At 43.6% G+C, this 21111-nt stretch overlaps 1 protein-coding gene across 2 annotated transcripts in view; it reads left to right on the top strand.

Moving 5' to 3' along the window:
- Positions 1-21111, top strand: part of LOC110837873 (membralin) — a 294281-nt gene that overhangs the window by 163592 nt on the left and 109578 nt on the right. Inside the window, exon 15 of one of the 2 annotated variants that reach the window (XR_015537727.1) lies at positions 12213-12317. Coding sequence is in view for 1 of the 2 variants with exons in the window: in XM_087358271.1 (XP_087214397.1) it covers positions 12216-12259 (44 nt within the window). In the remaining variant the exon portion in view is untranslated. Of the gene's footprint in view, positions 1-12212; positions 12318-21111 lie in introns of those variants that run through there. The other variant, XM_087358271.1, reaches the window with a different exon arrangement.

The raw sequence follows: 21111 nt of genomic DNA, 5'->3' as shown, positions 1-21111 counted from the left end.
GCACTAAAATTCTGCACGCATTTTTTCCAGTGCGAGCAATTCTCAGTCTTGCTGTCCTTGACGAAAGACATTTTCGTGAACAGCGCAAACTACGGCGCTCGAAAAGAATGAAAAAAGAAGTTCGACATGCGGCAAGGCAGATTTGTTCGCTCTGTTCTGTCGCCTCGGCTGTATATTAAATGTTTACTATTTCTTTAATTCTCGGTTTACTCGTTTGCCCACTTTTCCACTAGGCGTTCGGGAGCATTTTTTACTATCCATTTTCTCTTAGAGAAATGGGTAGACGCGATTGAAGCCATATCTCTCTTCTTCTTCTTCTCCGTCCTTTTCATTTTTATTGTGCAAGGAAGATTCTCCAATTCTGGCAGTCAGAAAAACGCACGTCGGCGTAGAGATTGCTTCTTCCGACGGATTGAAAGAAGAGGTCTCTCGTGTCGCCCGACACTCGCTGGATGCGGATATAAACTGTCTGCCGTTTTCCAAGCATGCGCTTCGATTGTTAGCGATGATTGACGACTCCAAACCAAAACCTTTCTTTGCTCACTACCACAGATTACGAGTGATACTTTTTTTAAGTATTAGCCTTTGTGCCTCGCAAAGCCGCCCACCGCCACTCTTCTGGGTCTTCGGATGTCAGAACGGATGTCCCTTTCCTCGAAGCTTTTCTCTTTTCTTTCCTTTCCTTTCATTTCATCGTTTTTATAAATTGCTGTTGTTGTATTTATTCCGTCCTTCCTTTATCGCGTACCGGTTCGAATCTGGGCGTCAGCGTCCGCTGTCCCGACAGGCTTCTTCGCCGTTGGAAGCTGCCAGATTGTTCTGTGTCGTCGTGATTCTTCGAAGCGAGCGTGAAGACGACGCGACGTTTCAGGTCACTCATCGCCCTGAAGATGGATTCAGCCCGCAGCTCTGAATCGTCGGTCTTGTTGCCTCAGCTGAAACAGGCCCGACTTTAATTTGCTTAAAATTCGAGCTGTTAGTCAGGTTAATAATTTTATTTTTACGCGGTCTGGCCACGTTGGCCTTCCTCCTCACCGATGATTCGTGCATTTTACGCGATGGGCTAGTACGTACAAGCTCTGCCGAGGGGGTTGTCAACCTGTAACGAAAGGCAATACACGATGCAGTTTGGTAGAATTATTAAATAAAGCAGGATTCGATGGGCAGGACATGTATCATGCATGCGCGAAATAAGACATCCATAAGTAATTTTCGCCAAGAAACTTCGAAGGAGGGGGGGTGCTTTGGATAAGAGGGTAATACCAAAGCTGATATTTGCGAGATAGTGCTTGAAGGTATAGATGGGATTAAACCGGCTGATGCTCGGCACGGATGGATACGTGGTGATGAATTGCATAAGGCCGCTGCAGTAGGTTGGCGCCGTGGTGTGCGTGCAGAAAAGAGAGTCTCGTTGTCGTCTCTCTTCTGAGCTGCTTTGCTACGCAGTCCACCACTGGCTTCAATTTCCTGTCGTGGATGCCAGCCACCTAACTTCTACTTTCATTTGACCCGCTCGCTCAATCACACGCACAGACGCAGCTGATTGTACAGACAGACAGACAGACACACACAGGCGCTGCGGCGATGATTGGAGTGCGCTCCCATATAACTAATTTAACTTCGTAGTGCGAGCTGCAGCTTTTAAACATCCGTATGAAGCGACCTATTTGTATGTGTGCAGTTACAATAACATAGTCTGTGCGTCATGATGTTTCAGACATGAATTCAGTCCCTTGAAAGCAGACTTTCCGTTGTCTGGATGTGTCGCTGCTTTCAAGTGTAAGTACATGGTCACCCCTGTGGCGCATTGGCTGAATCTGCTTTCCACTTTATTCACGTTACTTATGTGAGGTAAACGAATGACATGCTTTTGCGATACAAACTTATCAACTGATAAAGCTTGATACGATGTCATGACAGTGGAAGCTGCCCACTGCTGATGAATTTTAATTTTCTGTCTGAAAATGTCTCTGTGTGATTTCTGCGGGTCTCATGTGGGTGACACTGCTCGGTAAGTTTAATTCAGCATCAGTGATCGTAAACACATGTTAACTAAGTTACAGGATTTGAGGCTCTGACGGCGATGAGTCCGAAGATGGCTGTAGGGCCCTATAGTCTCAGCAATAGCTCATGGCTCGGAGTGGCCTACCTCCCCCATGTTCGCGGTCTTTGGAGCCACAGGCTTCGATGCCCAATGAGGCAGTGTATTATATTATTTTGGTTTTAAACTCTGTAATCCCACGGCCGTACTACCTCCCGGTCTCTAATCTATTGTCACGGTCGCCGGTAGGGCGCAAGTCTTGGTAGAAGTTTACCGACGTTTCAGATGTCCTTGCTGCCTCCATCGTCAGGGAGCAACGACTTGAAATTTTTTAATCGGTTTGATAACGTATTTGTGAAAGCGGCTGTCTGAACGGCTGTGGTTCGCCTCCACGTCCAGACCGATACCGGCATCCCCAGGTCTCACCAAATGTGAAGTTAAACTGACCACTTGACTGCCCATTCTAGTGCCGAGAATAATGATCGATCGCGGATCGGTTCGTCCACTCCTCCTGCACGTCTTCGTGTCACGGGGATCGACGCACTGGTGGCCACGCGTACTCGGACATAGAAGATGACCGATATTAATTATATTTTTCGTAAAATACGTGACCCATGGCCATTGAAGCGCACTCACGGAGGATTGACGGCGATGCTTATTTCAGGAACGTGCTGTCAGTTTGCGTCTTTTAAATCGAATTATCTTTATTTTTACCGTTTTAGTATTAGTGCCGTATTTTATTTCGGGTGAAGGCACTAGCTTCATTTGCTTTTGAGGGCAAATATGAACCTGTTTGTGTCGTAGAATTCACTTGTCGGCTGATGGAAACTGAGAGACGCCTTTCAGCAGCTGGTGTTCCAGATCAGATTCGAAGGGACTGCTTCCAAATTGGAATCCAAACAAAATCCCCACTCCAAGACGATCATAAAATGATCTCGTGCCTGCCACGATCAGACAGATTGACAGAACGGACATGAAATTAAGAGAAGTCGCGTTTCATTATAAGAAGTTCCAGTGGCTATGCGTTTTTCTTTGTACAGGGGCAGCGTTACAATTTTTGTGTTTCATTCTGCAAGCGACTGCTAAAAATAGCTCCTTTTTCTTCAGAAGATAAATATTTGATATATAAAGCAGTTTATACCTTACATTTTTTGTTTCATTACATTATGGAAGTAGGGGTGAGAGTGGCGGGTGATTGCTGTACGGCGAAGTTTGGCAACCCTGGTTGCCTAGAGATCGATGTACGGTCCTATCGACAAAATGGGAAGAGAGAGAGAGAGGAACAGAGAGAGAGAGAAGCTACTGATATGCTCAAGGACCCCACCCCCACCCCCAGCCGCTGCTGTTGGTTCCGGGCGGGCGCTCCGGCTGCTGCAGTGGTACTGTTTGCTCTCCCATTACCCAATTAGACCTCGCGAACAATTGGAAGCCTCAAGTGTTGAGGCTCTGAGTGCTGCTGGCGAACGTGAAGATTGTGGCCCTTGTTTTCCCAGTCCCCCCCCCCCCCCTGCCCCATCCTAACAACACTAGCATCTGGTTCGTGTTGTTCTTAACACATCGCCCCGGCCACTGGTAAAAAAAGCAAAAAAAATGTTTCTTAAATAATCAGCGATTGCATCGTTAAACACTTTTTAAAGTAATTTTTTGCGGGAAAAATGACGTGTTTTCAGCATAGCCTATAGAAGTACAAATACATTAATGAGACGAGAACGTACTTGAAATTGTACAAATTACTGTTTACCCACGCAGAATTTAAGGAATGATTTTTGGTGTACCTCCTTCAGGGTCCTCGTATTAATTCCCAGGCAACTGGAACCAAAGGACCGTGTTCGCTGTTACGCAACAAATTGTCTTGAATCCTCCGGCAGCGATTGCATGGTGCTCAGTACACTGCAGAAGATTCCAGACATCTTTTGATTTGGTTTTGTTTTCCTGCGGTGAAATGCTGAAACGAAGCCTGTGTTTAAGTAAATGCTCTCTGCTCGGAAGCTCAGAATCTCTCTACGCTGAAACGCTGTTTTCATGAGATTAATTGTCCACAACAACAACAAGCCATTTGGTTTTAAATTCGTGAAGAAATAATATTCTATTATGCCTCTTCCAGTTAGTTCAAGCTCCGAATTTGGTCAAATATTGAATTTGCTAGTCTCTCTTTATGTAATATAATAGCCATAAAAATTGTTATCCACCTTTTAAATGAGCTGTATCACATTCCGGAACAAAGTCCACCCTGGGGGCTTTCGCGCAGGCAATTCTTGTTTCAATCGTGGTATCCCCTGAAGGCTGCGTGCATGTTTTAAAGACTCGAAAAAGAGGTCTTTGTGCCCGAATTGGATAATATCACCAGCGTGGTCGCTCTAACCTTCTCCTGTTTTCTCGTGTTCGTGGGAATTGCAATGGCTGCTGCGAATAAGCGGCCGCCGTACCTCGATTCTTTCGCGCGTTGATCCTCACAACGAATATGGTCGTCTTCGTAAACATTCTAATCAGACCAGGGCGCAGCACGTGCCATTCTCGAAATGCTTACTTTCAGGTACGAAATGGGACAGATTTTTTTGCGAACGAGGAATTTCTTCGAAGCTAATGGTCGCTCAGATGATAAATTCATCTGATAAAATTGTGTACTATTTTAACACCATCATCCAATGCGTCCTGCATGCCCCGCCCATCTCATATTTCTTGATTTTGCCGTTCTATTAATATCTGGCGAAGTACACAGATTATTAAGTTGCTCATTATTTAATTATTATTGCGGTTTAAGAAGTCTTTTTTTTCACAGACAGACAGACAGACATGTGTCGTTTCATGAGACTGTATTTTGTTTTTTACTTAGTAAATGTGGACCTAAATCAATAAAAAACTATTATGCGCTTCTCGTACTGTTTACATATCAGCCGGAATTCAGGCTTCATTAGTTTTGTTTTTCATCTAAGTCTGAGGGTGGGGTGGAGGAGATTATGAACGTGTCTCGATTGCCCTCACCGGTCGTATTTACTTTGCGTGTGAGTGTGTGTCCATTTGCCGGCACTGGGATATTGAATGTGTGAATCTACGATCTGATAATGGAAGGTAAATTCATTTATCTGTCGTACATTCAAATTCATTGCTTTACGAGGTGAAAATGGAGAGGCTATATACAATGCAGAACTCTCTTTTGTGTATTGATAAGAAAAATATGTTAAAATATTCTTAAACTGGAAACGATGATGAAGTAGACTGTCCTCTGTGATTTTGCCCCGTCTAGTCTGGTAGACGTTTTCCGACGTTTCAGAGGTGATTGTTCCGTTTCGTATTTACAAAATATTGTGCTACAGTTCGAGCCCATCGCACGTCGTAATACGTCGAGTGCAGAAACAGTTGTCACTGAGTTCGCTTGCTTAATGCGCCATTTTCCTGTTTTATATGATTAAATGTGGGTTACAGAATCCGACGATCTTCTATACCCGCCCCTTCGAGTGACTTTCCTGAGTCTACTGAACCTTGCGATTCGCTTACGAGGGTAATGAAGCTGTATTTAAGTCAGAGTCCAGGGTGATATAACTCGCGGCGGCAAACGCACGGACCTTAGACGACTGTGGCAGTGGTTGAGTGGTGGTGATTACGCACGCGCAGACACGTGTTCCAGAAAATTCCTTAAAATCTGTTCCAAAGGCTTCTTGATGGTGTTTATATAGGGCGCAGATTATTAAATTCATCTGAAATTCAAGTCTTTCAACCAGATTTAGAAGCTTTTACACGCTCTGAGAATTGTGTTGAAGATGTCTTTATTTCTGGATCCTTGATCTCAGCGAATAATTGAATGAAAAAACAAAACAAAACAAATTCACGAAAGGAAATTATTATAAGCAAGTCCTTGCTAGTATGCCTATATATTTTCGACATTTAATTTGGAATAAAGGAATGAATATAAATAAATATTGTACTTCTCTGCTCCCCCCCCCCCCCCCCCCCCCCGAAACGACGCGAAAGAAGAGCTTTATCTAAATGAATTTGCATGACGGTGTGCCCTAATTGAAGCCGTACCCCGGCGGATATTCGCGCCGGGGATTTGGACCCCCGGCGGGGCTGGCAAAGAAGTAGCGGGAACCCTGCTAATTGCTTTCGTAGGAAGGCGGCAGACAAATGAGAGTGGTGGCTTCTGCTCGCTCGCAGGGGATGTGGGAAGAAAGGAAAACCTGTCTTTTGCGGAGAAGATGCGTGCGTTGCGGACTCTCTCCGCTGTCTACTCTGGGTTCCAGGGTTCCTAGCCGGGAAATTAAAACCTTTTCTCGCGAATTTGTAATTGAAAACTGAGTCTTAGGCAAGACGTCTGACGAGAATAACGGGCGTGTTCCCTTCTTTATGTCCATGTGTGGCGTGTTTGGGGGTGGGGGGTGGGGGTAACGTAATAGTCGATGTCAGTCAAGTTTCGCCGTGCGATTCGAAAAGAAATATTCAAATTGAGTTCTGACGGTGGCGACAAAGTCTTGAACAAAGTAAAAGGAAACAATTTTTTTTGTTTTTCATCCCCGTGCAGTGTCGCATATTAACTGTTTAATCCTTTCCCAAAACAGCGGTTGTACAACTGCAGAGTGATGGGGTACGTACCATCGGAAGCAGAGGGTTTCGAAAAGATCTTTTCGAAAACTTGATAAATCCGAGCGGAGAGTGTAAGTCCTGAAGTTCATCTGACTAATTTTGTTTGCTGTGAGCCAGCCATCCGACCAGGATTCACGGCTTTCGAAGCTTCGATGCAGCGGAAATGAAAGTAAACACTTGCAGTAGAGTTCATGCCACTTTCCAACGAATGGGCCTTTAACCCCAAAAGGTTTATTAAGCCTTTGAGCCGGTCGATAGTTTTTTTAGCTCTCTCTCTCTCTCTCTCTCTCTCTCTCTCTTTCTGCAGACGCGTATCTCGGCGGAATTTCCCTCCTCGCTGCTGTTGCCCGACCGCGGGGCTACGACGGAACTGCTGCTCCTTCTGGACGGCGCGCAGTTGACAAAACCCCCGCTTCTGGTCTGAATACCTTTCCTGAATACCCTTTGCTTATAAGTAGCATGAGTCTCGATTGAAAGCATGTTATACCCGAATACCAGCCTCACTCTTACGCTGTTCTCTCAGTTAATTACAGATTACAATCGACCAAATTATGGCTGTACGGACATTGGCGTATTTTTTCGCGTGTAGCGTTGCAAAAACACTCTAATTTAGTGAGACCCCACACTCCGGACGTAGAACAAATGCGGTTTTAATAGAGTTTTCGAACACTGCTCAGAATATTAAAAATTCTAACAGAAAATAAAATACAGTGCCGTTGCTATTTGCAACCTTCGTTGCAAATGTGTTTAGATATTACATACATTTGACAAGATATAGCTAAGAATAATTCATGCCATACATAGATTTATTTGTATTGTGATCACCGTTATAACAGCAAATATCAAGGCCAAATGAGGTTTGAAAAATTGCAAGGAACTTACTCGGAGAGTTTTGTTACTGGTGGGGAGGGGCATGTTCCACTCTAGTTACCTGTTGCGGTGGCCACAACGTCGGTCCACACGTAGATTAATGCGCGATTGTAATTGTACACGATTTCTTCGCATGCGTTATGAAACGCGTGTTACTCTGAGAAAGGGCAGAGGTAGGACGTCGGGAAATGAAGAGGAAAGTTTTGCTTTCTTCTCGTATCCATTGCTCTGGAAGTGGTCATAACGAAGAGTCAAATAAATTATGTCTCAGTAGATATTAAAACGCGAGCGAAGAGCGGGGAATGGAGGGCGCGCTCATTAGTCATCGAGCGTCCTCGTAGCTGAAGGAGGAATTCCAGCGTCGACTGGAAGTCTGAGAGATCGGGAAACCGACCGCTCTTATGTTCCCCTCCTCTGAACGCCAAGTACTGGCACAGTGCAATTTTAATTCCACTTACTGTAGACTCGAAGAATTACAAGAATGAAAATGTGTGCTTCACGGGAGAAAATGTTTTATCCAAACACTTTATTTGTTAATTCACCTTTTTCGTAGCCTTGATGTGTGCATTTATCGCAGATACAAACCTCCTTCCGTTAAAGTAATCACAGTGCACACTCAGAAGTTGTTGTAATCTTTTGTCAGATTGTTAAACGTATCATTAAAATTGCCTAAAATAAAAGATTTCATCTTAAAAGCGCTTATGTTTTACATTGTGGCCCGTTTGCAGGGGTGTTCGCATACCTGAGGACCGCCTATTAAAACGGCTTTGCCCGCTCGTCCGGCCTCGCACCTGAGTGGCTGAACGGATTTTAACTAAATTTTATATTGGGGAGCTCTTTCCGTGACTGCAGAAGTTATATTGCGTCTAATGCCGCGCGTGTTGTGAACCGAGCTTCGCGAATGACGTGACTCATTTCGGAGAAACCATCTCTCGGCATCTTCCTTTGTTGTGCCGAAAGGAGAGACGGAGCGAATCAGACCTGGGGACTGCGAAACGCGACGAAAGAGTGCTAACCACTGAATCGCGACAAATTTTGCCTTGTGAACCTCTTCCCTGTGTTCTTGGCTTATGGAGTGTCTAGAATTTACGTAGGAACGGCATTTGAATGTGATCGGTCTGCGCACAAAGCAGGAGGCGAAGCGGTTTGATTCGTACGAATGATACTGATTTACCCGCCCTGATTTCAGAACTTTAGTTCATTAATTTCTTTCGATTGGAAAGGCACTAGAAATTCGTTAAAATAGTGTTGTTTTCCTTTCACATCTTTCGTCGTTTCGACTTCTTTATATTTACTCTTCGATATTTCGTCATGGCTAACGACAGACAGAGTCAGCGACAATACTTGCGAGTGAACGACGAACGTCTTAATTGCTTGTAGAAAAGAACGCCTTCATGAATTTGTTAAAAATATTAATTAGCACTCTCTTGTCCCAGCCTCGGCGAGAAAATTGTTTTCGAATCGATCAAATCTCGGCTTTGGGGTGCGGAGCGAGTATTCCCCACGATGCACTTAAAAATAATCGCTGTAGACAGGCGACAGAAGAAGTCAATAAAATTGAGAAGTGTCGGGTGTGTGTGTGTGGGGGGGGGGGGTCGTTAGGACATGTGCGCAAGGTGGTAGGAAACCCACCAAAACCGCCCCTTCGATCCCCTTCCGCCCCCAGGCGCCGCATCTGTTATTTGAATTCCCCCTGAGACGAAGGTATTTCGAAGAAAGTTCAGTTTCCTCGCGTTGATACTTTATGCATTTTATAGCAGCGTGTTTTTATCTTTTTCTTTGTTTTTTGCATTCGTGTGCACGTAAGGCAACGATGAGACTTTTCTGATACGCTTTCTAAAGATGCATATGAAATGTTGAGGAACTTTATCTGCCCGTTATTTACACAAGTATGAGACGACAGGACCAGCAGCATTCCCTTACGACGAAAAAAAACACTCTGTACAAAGAAGTTCTTAAAATATTCAGAATGTTTTAAGTGATTTTTTTGTTCCCTTACTTATCATCAGAACATATTAACTCGTTTAATATTTTCTGAATGAGATTTAGTAATTTGTCTTAGAAGAAAATTCCTTTCCTTAATGCACGTCTGTGATTACTGAAACTTCTACTCTAGTCGAAGCTCCTTTATTGACAGACAGATCATCACTACGGTTTCTACGATATTGTAAAAGCGGGCCTTTGAAGTCTTCAAGCTGGCCAATTATTTTATTATTTACTTTTATAAATTTAAGTTATCCCAGACCAGAGGTGAAATCAAAGATATTGATTTTCTGATTGCCACACCAGCAAGGAACAGGAAATGGATGTGTATGCGTGCTCATAAATTGGATTCCCCGTCGACGGGATCCCCACAAAACTACTCGGTAATACGGGATGGACCATGCTTCCTCAGACTGATGTGAATTTTACCTATGAATCCTCTTTTAAGGCGACCTGTTAAGAGACATTCGAGGTTGAAGAATGAAATTAAAGTGGCGCCTTTGTAAACAGTTTGAGGTGGTGTAAGCTGGAGTGTGTGGCCTCGTATTTGTAGTGCCTCCGGAGAAAAATACCCAGACAGTGCGCCGTGTGCCGCTGTTTCACGAACCATTCGATATGACGTGTATATAAAGTGAACGGGAACTGCACGGCATTTGTGCCGGTGGAAACGAGCGGACGCATTGTCTCGGGTATTTATTTGTTTAGCCTGATAGTTGACGAAACAGATACCGAGGTTAGGTTAGGTTAGGTTAGGTTAATGGCGTCACGAGTGTGTGAACGCCATGAATGAAAGAAATAAGTATTAAGACACGCCTTGTGGACTGGATTAATCTAGTTCAGGATGGGATGCAACTGCGGTAGGTTTTGAACACCTTAATTAAGTTTCAGATTTAGTAAAACTCTTAGCAAGCAGATCGTTTCTAAAGGACTTCGTCCCACGCACTTTTCCGTTACGTTTAGCCAACTAATGAAGCTATTGCACGATCGCCGTGGGCACGAGAGAGCCGAAACATTTCTTGTTGCCGCGAATGCGCGGGCGTCGTTCTTGTATCTTCGCCGTCGACGTTTCTCCGGTGAGTGTCAGACAGTTGAATGGAGGTCAGAGGCTAGCAGCGCCATGTCTGCATCGCACTGTCCTCCACACAACTCATCCAGTGAGATCAATCTTCTGATCGGGTCCGAGTTCTTCCTTGAAGTGATCCTTAATCTGCCACGTTCCTTGTGCTGTGTGTCAACATTTCTGCCTGAACTCTGATGGGATACCTATAACTATACCAATAAATATTCGTGATAATAAACCTGACGCCTTGAATATAAAATAAAGCAAACGATAAATCAAGAACTCTAGACATTCAGTGCACCTTTGCGTCAAAACATGGCGACATCAGAACAGATAATAAAACGTGAAATAAAACATGTGGGAACTGCAGGTTATAAAGAAAACTGCCATTATTTCTTTCTACAAGCGCACTGATATGACAAAGCCTCCGTTAAACGCTTAAAATAGTCCATCTTCTACAACGCACGCAAAGTACTAATCAGCTTTTCTTTTTAAAAAAACGTGTAATTTAAAAGGCTGTTAATAATTCTCTAGTGAATGACGTGTTTTTTAAAGCGTGATCACGCGTATAGAGATAATAATGTGATCGCTGGTGGCATTTACAGAAATGACAGTTGTCCGTAATTTCATTTCCGGAGGTCCTCAGACATGTGCCGTCTCCCTCGTAAATCACGATTTTCTCAAGTCACTTGCTGTACCTCGTCGGTCCACCATTAGGACGTCGTACAGCGAGCGCCACGGACGGCCAGTTGCCGCTGATCGGCAGAGCTTCGCGGCAGGTGGACGTTCGCGCTGTTGCAGCTTCCGGATTTTGGCAGAGTTCGTTTGGCGTTAAGTGAGATTTCATGAGAATTTTTATGAAACGGGTAACGTCTAGGGTGAGATATTCAGGCTCCGCCATACTGTGAGGGCAGTTTCTTGCGGGTTCAACCCAGCCCCGACCCTGAAATATATTTTTGTCGGTTATGAGGAGGACACGATTTATTTATTTATTTTCTGAATTAAAACGTAACGAGTTGCACTATTTTATTTTAGGTCCATTTAATCAGGTAATTTCGACGAGATTCTCGAATGTTTTAGTGATAAATAACGTCAAATTGCCTGGCTCCGGTCGGTCAGTCAGAAACACCGGACGAAAATCTGGTCTCTTACCCCGGGTCTCGATGCCAGTGACGTCATCGCGACGGCTTCACAGACACGCGGGGACGACAGACAGACGGGGCAGTGTGCTTTATTTAATAATTACGCTCATAAAGTGTCTCACAAAACGGCAAGACCCATGATTGCATTAAGTACGCTGGCTGTCGTCAGATACAGTCTTATCGGCTCTCCTGAACACACGATCTTGTACGCTGTTAAGCGGAATGAAGCTAACTGAATTACAGCGGCTCTGTAACAGTTTACACGCCGGCATTCCTTTAATGCGAATGGATGGAAAATTTAAGCGAGATCGGAAGAGTGTACTCTTACGAGTACATTGACATTCCGAAGGTGTTCTTTACGTCGCATCGCGTAGGTGATCCGAAGTAATTTGTAGTGGATGAAGACAAATTTCTTTCTCGAAGTACGTTGTCTTGAAAGTGTGAATTTCATATAACATGCATATCGACGTTTCTAATTAGTTTATGTTATTGTGAAAGTAATGTAAAGAATTTTTAATATATCACTTTGTTTTCCTAGCAGGCGTTGAAGAACAGAACTTGGGATGCGTTTCCGCCATCTCTTGATTCATCTCGATTTGCAACTTCACGATCCTTTCCAGATTTTCAGCATTAGTGAAGATATGTAAGTACACGGCCACAAAATGACTGTTTGCTCTTTACGTACGAGACAATTGAACGTTCAACGTGTTATTAAAACAAATTAAACGATAAATTTATTGTGTTAAAAAATATTCGGTATAGATATAAATGTTACTCTTTATTTTTAATGAGCCGATGGACTTTACGCACCGCAGCGGAAGAATGCGACGTACTCTTGGAGGACTGGGAGGAAGACGGCACATTTAATTAGCGAACAAGCAGGTGCTCCATGACGGTTAACCGACATGAGTAATGCACCCAGTAATAGTATAAAACTAATTAGGGCCAAATTTAATATTGATTCCTTGCATCATTCACGAGTTAAATATATAAAGAATTTCACAGGTTCAGATCAGATTACTATCCCATTTATATATATCTTCTGATTATGCGCTTATTCAGAGGAGTTTATACTTTTATTTATCCTTTCATGCGTGTTAAGGAATTAGAGTTCTAACTGCAAAATAATCCTTCAAATTTAGTCATTTAATTGAAATATTACATATCGTCGCTTTTGCTTGCAACGATTCCATATTTAGTCACCTCCAATTTATTTTCTGCGCCTTTGTGGAAATGTGTATGTAATCTTTATAGTTTCCTCAGCAATATGCCATGCAAACCTCAGTTAATACAGTTATTAACATCCCAGTACATTGTGAGAAATATTTTACCTTTCTGGCAACAGCGATGGTGGTTAAAACAACCTACAACATTCAGTCTGATGTTCGTAATGACCGAGTAACAGGCAATTGTGTTTTTGTCTCTGATTGCATTGACCGGTTCGCTATAGATCGTGGTTGAAGTTTCTTTGAACGCTTTCCATTGTCCGAACAAAATAGATGACATTCTTGGGGCTGGCTCCGTCTTCTGGTTCTGGTACAGCGAAATGGTCGCCGCTGTGTGGAGGCTGTTCGTTAGTGCAATTCGTTATCGCTAGGCCTCACACCCAAGACCGAGACAGAGCGAGCCACCGAGACGTTATGGGCTATAGAGCCTAGATTTTTATCCAGACAGTCGATAACGTCCAAAGCAGATTCTTCCATGACGATACGAGACCACTGTCGCACGTCTTTATAACCACGTAAAATGCATTTACGAAGAGAGCGTCTCTCCCCTGTACTTGTCCCCTTGACAGCTTCGTGCTCAGCTGAACGTGTTCTTTGTGTATGTGGCGATGTCTTTAAATGCATTGGCAGCCATCTGCGAAATTAGAAACATGAAATAAAATTTATTTTAAACCCGGAGTCATGTGGTAGAAAGCCTTTGTACAGTGTAAGTTCAAGGGTTGTAATTTTCTGGAAAGACAGTTTGAGAACGTTTCTTGAGTTCTGTATAAAAATTCATGCATCCAAATTCGACTGCGAGAGTTGTTATGAGCCTCTGAAGAGCTAATGCAGCAACATGTGTGAAAGTTACAGAACATTAGACTAAGAGCACATGTTCCGGGCCCGGAGACTGGAAAACATTTGCGTGTCTTCAGGGCGTAGCATCGCTACTAATTAGTCATGTTTGACTGCAACGTGGAATTCTTTCACAAAAAATTAAATATAAGTATGTTGCTACTTGTAGCGATATCTCTAATTATATTAATTTCTTGAACGAGCATAAGACACGAGACGTCGGGCTGTCAGCAACCGTTAATCTGATTGCGCACCAAAAATCACAGTTTTTAGTGCCACGTTGAGGCACCTGGACTACAAGGCAGACAACGCACAAGTGTCACTACTCATACATAATCTCCCTTCGGTCATGAACCTGATTCTACTAGAGGCAGCCTCTGATACACCATGAGGTATAATTAATTCGAGCATTTCCATAACTTTTAAGCCATTCAAATGGAGGTTGGTATGACTGCATTTGATACTGATGTAAAGATGGTTCTCTCAGACATTTCGGTAGCTCACATTGCAGCCTTGACAAATGACTGTTGAACCACGTGCTTTAATTGTTTGTGCTCGCTTCGACTTAACGTCTGCAAACTCAGAAGCACTCTGCTCAGCCTTCCGGTCTTGTTACAGGGCGGCCTACTTCCATCTGACTGACTGCTGTTCGTTATTCATTAATTTATTCATAGAGTTCAATTCTCTGCGCAGAAGACTGTCCGACTAATACTTGGCTTTCTTGCGGACTGCAATCTCTAATGGCTCTAAACTGGTACACAATCATCATTCTTATAACTAGAAATCTAGATTTAAACAAGTATTCTAACATTTTACTCAATTACACACCCTTGGCACATCCTGTCATTCTCTTATAAGCTACTACATCTTTTGTAAAAAAGAAGTTTCTCTTAAAAAAAATTGTTCTCTCTCCTTCCTCGTCGTAATATAGCATTTGAAGACAACGTCTTCCCAGTCCGTACAGGATCTGAGCTTTTCGCTAGGGGTGAGTCCGAAGATGGCTGTGCCCTAAGTTGTAGTGTCGTGTAACCTGGTCCAGCAGACTACACGGCGCAACAACCCAGAAGACAGCCATCTTCCGCCTTACCCTCCACACAGAGGGCGACCCCTCACTCAGATTATCTGTGCGTTTCTCACCTTCCAAGTACCAAATTTAACACACTTCTCCCATATTATATATATAGCAACATGTGTGTGATTGGCAATCGATTGGCTTCGAAGCTTGTCTTGAGCCAAATGGCACGCCACAGACTTCTGCTCTTCGTCTGGCTCTAAAAGGAATTTCGTTACAATCCCCGCTGAATTAATATCCGTCGTGGTCGGTGGCTGCATTCTTGATCCCGGCGGTGCTTCAACTTGTCAACTACGTGTATTCTCAAGCAATAACATCGCTACATGTGTGTTAATTCCCCAAGAATACGCGTGGCCAACCAAGTTATTGCATCTTCCTTCGCCATCCGTCTTCTCACAACAAAGTCTTCTTGCCGCAAACAAAACTGAAGAGACTTCTTGTAAACCACTCAGCTTATAAATAATTTATCAGAATGTGTGTTGGAAGATGGCTGTCTTCTGGGTTGTTGCGCCGCGTAGTCTGGTAGAAGTTCACCGACGTTTCAGAGGTCCTTGCTGCCCTCGTCATCGCCCAGACTGCACGGCGCAACAAGCCAGAAGACGGCCATCTTCAGACACACCGCCGTAAAAACCTCAAATCCTGCAGAATGTTTGTTATTTTAGGATATCAGAAAAGGATGTGGACACTTGGGGTTTTGGCAGCGATGTGTATGTTATCATTAAAAGTGACTCGGAGATTGAATATGCCTGAGCAAAATTGTCACGGAATATTTAAAATTAAATTTACAAGGTAACAGGAAAGTACACCCAAATGAAGAATCTTCATATCGTCCGAATTTGTTCTTTGCGATTCGATCCTTGCCCATTGTGGAAGTAAATCTGTTGCAAGCGAATCACACCTCAGCCATCGCATCCGGCAGTGTTAAAAAATTGTTTCCTTGTACTTTGTTAATGATTCACAACATCCAAGAGTGTTCTAAATAAATGTAGTCTTAATGTGGTCTTTACTACATGCCATGTGACTACGTAAATGTAAAATTGTCCTCAGTTCTGAAGATACCACGCCCTGCAGACGTGTAAGAGAATGGATACACTCATTCTTAACCGACACTAACATAATATTTTTCCCAGTAACCTTGAGTGCATCTGTCCAGATTTTGTCGAGATCCATCAAGTAGTTTATGAAATAGTGTACGCATTGGCAGACGCCTCTTTAAAACACACATTGTGTGCTCTGTGAGAAGAGCAAGTAGTAATCACCATGTCAATGAGAGCTACTCTTAAATTATGAAACATAAGCCACCGTTACAACACACAACGTAATAAGGTCGTTCTCCACATAATTTCCTAATTCAAATTCATCTTTGCATTAGCAACAAGATAAGCAACGTTGTAACGTGAAGTTTACTCTCATTTTAGTTTTTTTTTTTAAATTCAGTTTCTTTCGCTAGCTTCTTTTGTTTTCTGGGTTATAGGGTCATGTAGTCTCATGGCCCGAATTTATGAAACGCTGGGAAACTTCTACCAGACTACATTGCGCTACAACTCAAAAGAAAACCGTCTTCGCACTCGACGCTGTCAGAAGCTCAAGTTCTTCTTCATCATGTTCTAGTGTATATTTTACTTACAGCGTCTAAATACTCATTCTCTTGCTTTAGGCGAGACTAGCCTAAAACGACACGCGTGTTATTGACACGTGTTGTTCGTCGTGTCGTTTTAAATTTTGCGCCGTTAGGTTCGTCGTGTTGGTACTCAACTGCAGTGAGAAATGGCGTGTGGTGTCAGTGACGTTATGAAGCGTTGTGTGCAGTCGGATGTCTTTTCGGTATCTCTCTTACGATTTTACAGTGACAGTTTATCAGCATCATCAGTATAATATCTGTGGCAACTTTACTGAAACAGATTTCCAGCGAAAACTTTTGTAAGTAAGCCATTATTGTTACTAATTACTTCCATTGGGGTGTCTCGTGCTTTTAGATTATGGCGTGGAAGACAGATGCAGCCAACTTCGGGATAAATGACGTACTAGATACGTGAGTGATCTGATAGCACAGTGTAGTTCCCCTTTGCTATTCCGTGTGTTTGCTTGTTAATTCTTTAAAATTTTAACTGTAGACGTTTCGGAAATATTTATTTAAAAATGCACATACTAACATTAGGTGCACATGTAACATCTGTCCACACTTCAGACACTACAGAAGCTTGTAGTCAAACATTCAGTGATCAGTACTGACGTGTCGAATCGATTTATATTTATGGTACGCCATCTTAGGCCAGTCTCCATTCGCTTAGATACATTTTAGGCAGGGTCATATTATCGATTAGGCACAATAGGCGGTGTGCCTAGGGCCTTCGAAATATAATTTGACCGTGGTTTTATATTTATATGATAGAACTCGTTATAGAGATAATGTCACGGATACCGTTTTGCTATCCGAAAAAAAGAAAACTCAAGATATAATTTTGTTCATGAATCAACCCACAGAAATCGATGCACTCATGAAATGCATCCTCGAAAGGGCCTATGAAAGAGCATTTTTATTGCGCGATCTTATGTCGAAAACCTGGGACAATGCTACGGTTCGGGAAATTGTCTGTCTCCTAAATTTAGGCTCCAGCTGAGTCAGCAGTCAAGCCCCTCCCTAACATCGGAAGTGTTGCCACTTTCTCACGGTGTAGCAGTAAGTTGACTCCTCTGTCCACACGTCACATTCATCGTCGTTCGCACGTCCGTTACCTTTGTTACGCGTTCTTTGCCGTCTGGTCTCTCAAAGCTTCGGCTTTCGGAGCTTAAAGCGCACGAAAAATACTTCAATTGTTTTCTTTTCTTTTGTCGTTAGAAGCCCGCAGCTAATATTGTGGCAGTTATTTTAAAAGCTACAAAAATTCATCCATTTTATATTTTTGGGAACGGAAGTTTTAGATGATGGGGTCTTGAATATTGAATGCGGTGTCTCCCCCCGGTGAATGAGTTGAGAACGTGAGGTGGGTGGTCATAGTCTCAATCGATCCTCCCCGCCAGCTTTCCATCAAGAGCAATACAAGCAATCTTTGGGTTTCAGTACAATGCTACAGCCTGCCACGACTGTGTGTGCAGACTGTCAGCGCGGGATGTGAGTGGGCAGGATAAACTGAAAGGATTCGGGAACAGAATGCCAGGGAAAATATTTGATCAGGCGTCGACGGGGTCACATCAAGTCGCGAAGGACAAAACTTTGCCGTTTGGTTGCTGGTACTTATGCTTCATATTTCGGAGGCCCCGGGTTCGATTTTCTGGTCAGAGCTAGGCCATCCTCATTGAAGATTTTCGTGGGTAGTCCCTGGGAATAGATGACGCTTCGCTTTCTTTCGCACAATTTCGAATGCACTGTTCACCGTCTTCCTCGCGGTCGACTCTGCGTAGGCTGATAAGCTATAAGTCGTTTGGAAACTGTCGTTAAAAGGCAAAGACATATATACCAGATGCCGATGTCGGTCTTCTGGGTTGTAATGCCGTCTGGACCTGTTGCTGGATAGAAACGCTTTAGAGGGACACACTGTGTCCATCCTCGTGACTGAAGTGGTGGGTATTTTGAGTTGGATAATTTATGTGGGGTCAGAAATTGGACTAGGTGAGGGTCAGCCGGCCAACCAGAGTGGGCGACTCAGGGGGAGGTGATAGCCTCCATGCAAAGAAACAGAAGAGGGCTGGGTCGGGAAAGGAGCCCGGTACCCATTGGGCTGGAGGCTGGGTGTCCCTCAGAGCCAGAAGAAAGTTCTCCGTCGGGGATTGAACCCCGATCGCTCAGCCAGTAGCCGAAATTTTTTACTGTTTGAAATTAGTATCACCAAATTGCGTAATTAATACTGTATATTTCTTGCTGTCGCCTTCGTACAGAGTGAAACATTTTCTTCGTTTTAAGCTTCCTTCTCATGGTGGCAATGTAAAAGTCGCGTTTCCCGAATTGTAGTATAAAAAAATATTCGCTTTAGAAGTAATTTTCCAAATTGCAGTCCGATATTTTGTGGCTCATAGGCCGGTCTCGCCCTTAGCTGCTGCACGGTGGCTCGAACACTCCAGTGTTTCAGCTGTCCCCATTATAGGCTTTTTCCTTCCTCTGTTTTCTTATTCGCATTCAAAATGTTTCGTAAGTGGAACTCTTATTTTACCTGTTGCCTCTTTGGAGCCATTTGTCTGTTTGCATAAAACTTAAACAACAGCGTTTTCTATGCGTGAAAAATAAAACTAAGTAAGAGGAAAATTGGTTTCTGCAGCATGAGAGAGCAACCGCTCCAGTTCTTCTTCAGCTAGACACGAAGTGCGCATGTGCCACCGGGGCCACACGCATTCTCCAGACTTGGGATCACAGTTTCGAATCCCGCTTGCGGCAGGAGTGCTTTCGCTCGGTTTGCCTTTCCTGTGCACGTAAGGGCCCTGTTCTAACGCGATCTTCTGCCCCGTGAAGACGCCAGTTCGTCGCAATAAGGAGTCAAACTCGCATTTTAATTGCCCGATGTTAGTCATGATGACAGAAGAGAAATGCTCCCTCCTGACATCTGTCCTCAGTCCTGCCAGCAGCTCGCCTCATTCGCAACCTTAGTTTTAAGATCCATTTTACTTTGTCCCATTTTCCAACTGGCTGTCTTGCAGGAGCATTCCATTCCAGGAGTCTGTGGTCCATGTTACCTGTTTTCCTTAGCCACTCAGTGAATTGATGCACGGTATTTTGTTTCGGTAATTCGCAGTGCGGTCCGTCCACGCGCTCCCTGACAAGACGATGATAAAGCGCACTCATTTTCGTGGCTTGTGATGGCTTTGGGGATTCGGGGCGGAGGCGGAGGGGGTGTACAGTGACGTTGAAGGGGCAGTGGCAGTGGGGACGGCTCATATTAGGATTGCTGGACATAGATTGATGGAGTTTAATTCCGAAAATGAAGGAGGCCAATGAACGATAAATTTTCAGGGAGGAGAATTTGTAGGGAATTTCCTCCAGAACAACAAGAACCACTACGTTGACGCTGTCTTTCTTCCTTTCTTCTTTTTTTTTAATGCAATCAATCGTGAAGTCTCCTCGGCGTCCGTTGAGTTCCCTGAATAAAACAACACGGAGCCTTTTTCTAAATACCTTCCTCGGTATAAATTACAACACTGCTCCGTAGCACACAATCTGAGACGTCTCGAAATGAGGATATTCGCACACTCGCATATACAGGATGATGCGACTTTGATGCAATAAGTTTCTGACGTATCTGTTTGTAGCTATCTTCCTGTATATCAGTCTGTGTCTGTGTCTGTTTGGTAGGTATCAAATGAGCACACAAAACCTTCGGTATCATTACTCTGCTCTGTAAATATCAGTTCAATTACCACTTTCAGTGATTTTCTGTGTTTTACAAACGTGAATCGTGTTTATCCACGATCTTCCAGCTACGTGAGTTACGCAGTGGGCTGTTGGCTGCCGGATGATAGCTGTCTGATAAAGATTTGGCGGCGGCTGCCTTGTGTTTCGCAAGCGGAATTTATTAACATCACAGAAAACTACAGGCACGCTGGAGTTCAAGCCGAGATTCGAACTATGGGCGTCCCAATATAATTACGTTATCCATTGTAGTGAACGTCAGGATTCATCGACTTGAACATTTTCTATGCAGTACTTTCTCCCCCCCCTCCCTTCTTGTTATAGAGTTCTAACCCCACTTCTGCGCTAATGCGAAAAAACTTCTAGCTAAACCATTTTTCGAGTGACCAGCAAGGCGTGATTTTCTCTTCTCTATTATACCAGTTTTTCTCAACTTCTCCTCATTAATCACCGCCTCATTTTGATTGCCTCCAAGAGTGTCTGCCCTTCCCCCCCGCTCTGGGAAGGGCGGTCGCTGTAGAGACTTCCACTTTTCACATCTACGTGATTCTCTTTTATTTTGTTATTGATTCCACATAACCTGGGCAATTGATACGGCGTCGTCGAGCATGCTGTAGCGGTAACGCTTGAGACATGTATCCGAAAAGTGTCCGGTTCGGATCTCGGCCACGTTATCGGCTATCCTTTCTGGGTGTTTACTAGCGAATACAGGGTGGTTTCTTGAGACTTGCAATGGTCGACCCCTTCGCATATTCCGTTATTGAATAGCCGAAATCGTCTTTCCTTCCCATATATAACATCTGCAGTTGATTTCCGAAATTAAATAAGAGAGCCTCGAGAAGACCTGTTACATTCAGCTTTGGCCAACGCGAATCTTATACTTAACACAGTGTCGAATTCAAACTAACTAGTATAGAGATCTGAGTAGTAGTTGGTGAGTCTGAGAAAGAACATGACTCTTCTAACT

This window comes from Zootermopsis nevadensis, unplaced genomic scaffold, assembly GCF_977971745.1.
Source record: "Zootermopsis nevadensis isolate Lab colony 2312 unplaced genomic scaffold, Znev_1.0 Znev_ptg000029l, whole genome shotgun sequence".
In the NCBI taxonomy this organism is placed as follows: domain Eukaryota; kingdom Metazoa; phylum Arthropoda; class Insecta; order Blattodea; family Termopsidae; genus Zootermopsis; species Zootermopsis nevadensis.
Note: the sequence above shows the minus strand (reverse complement) of the source record. Positions and strands in the feature narration are given on the sequence as shown.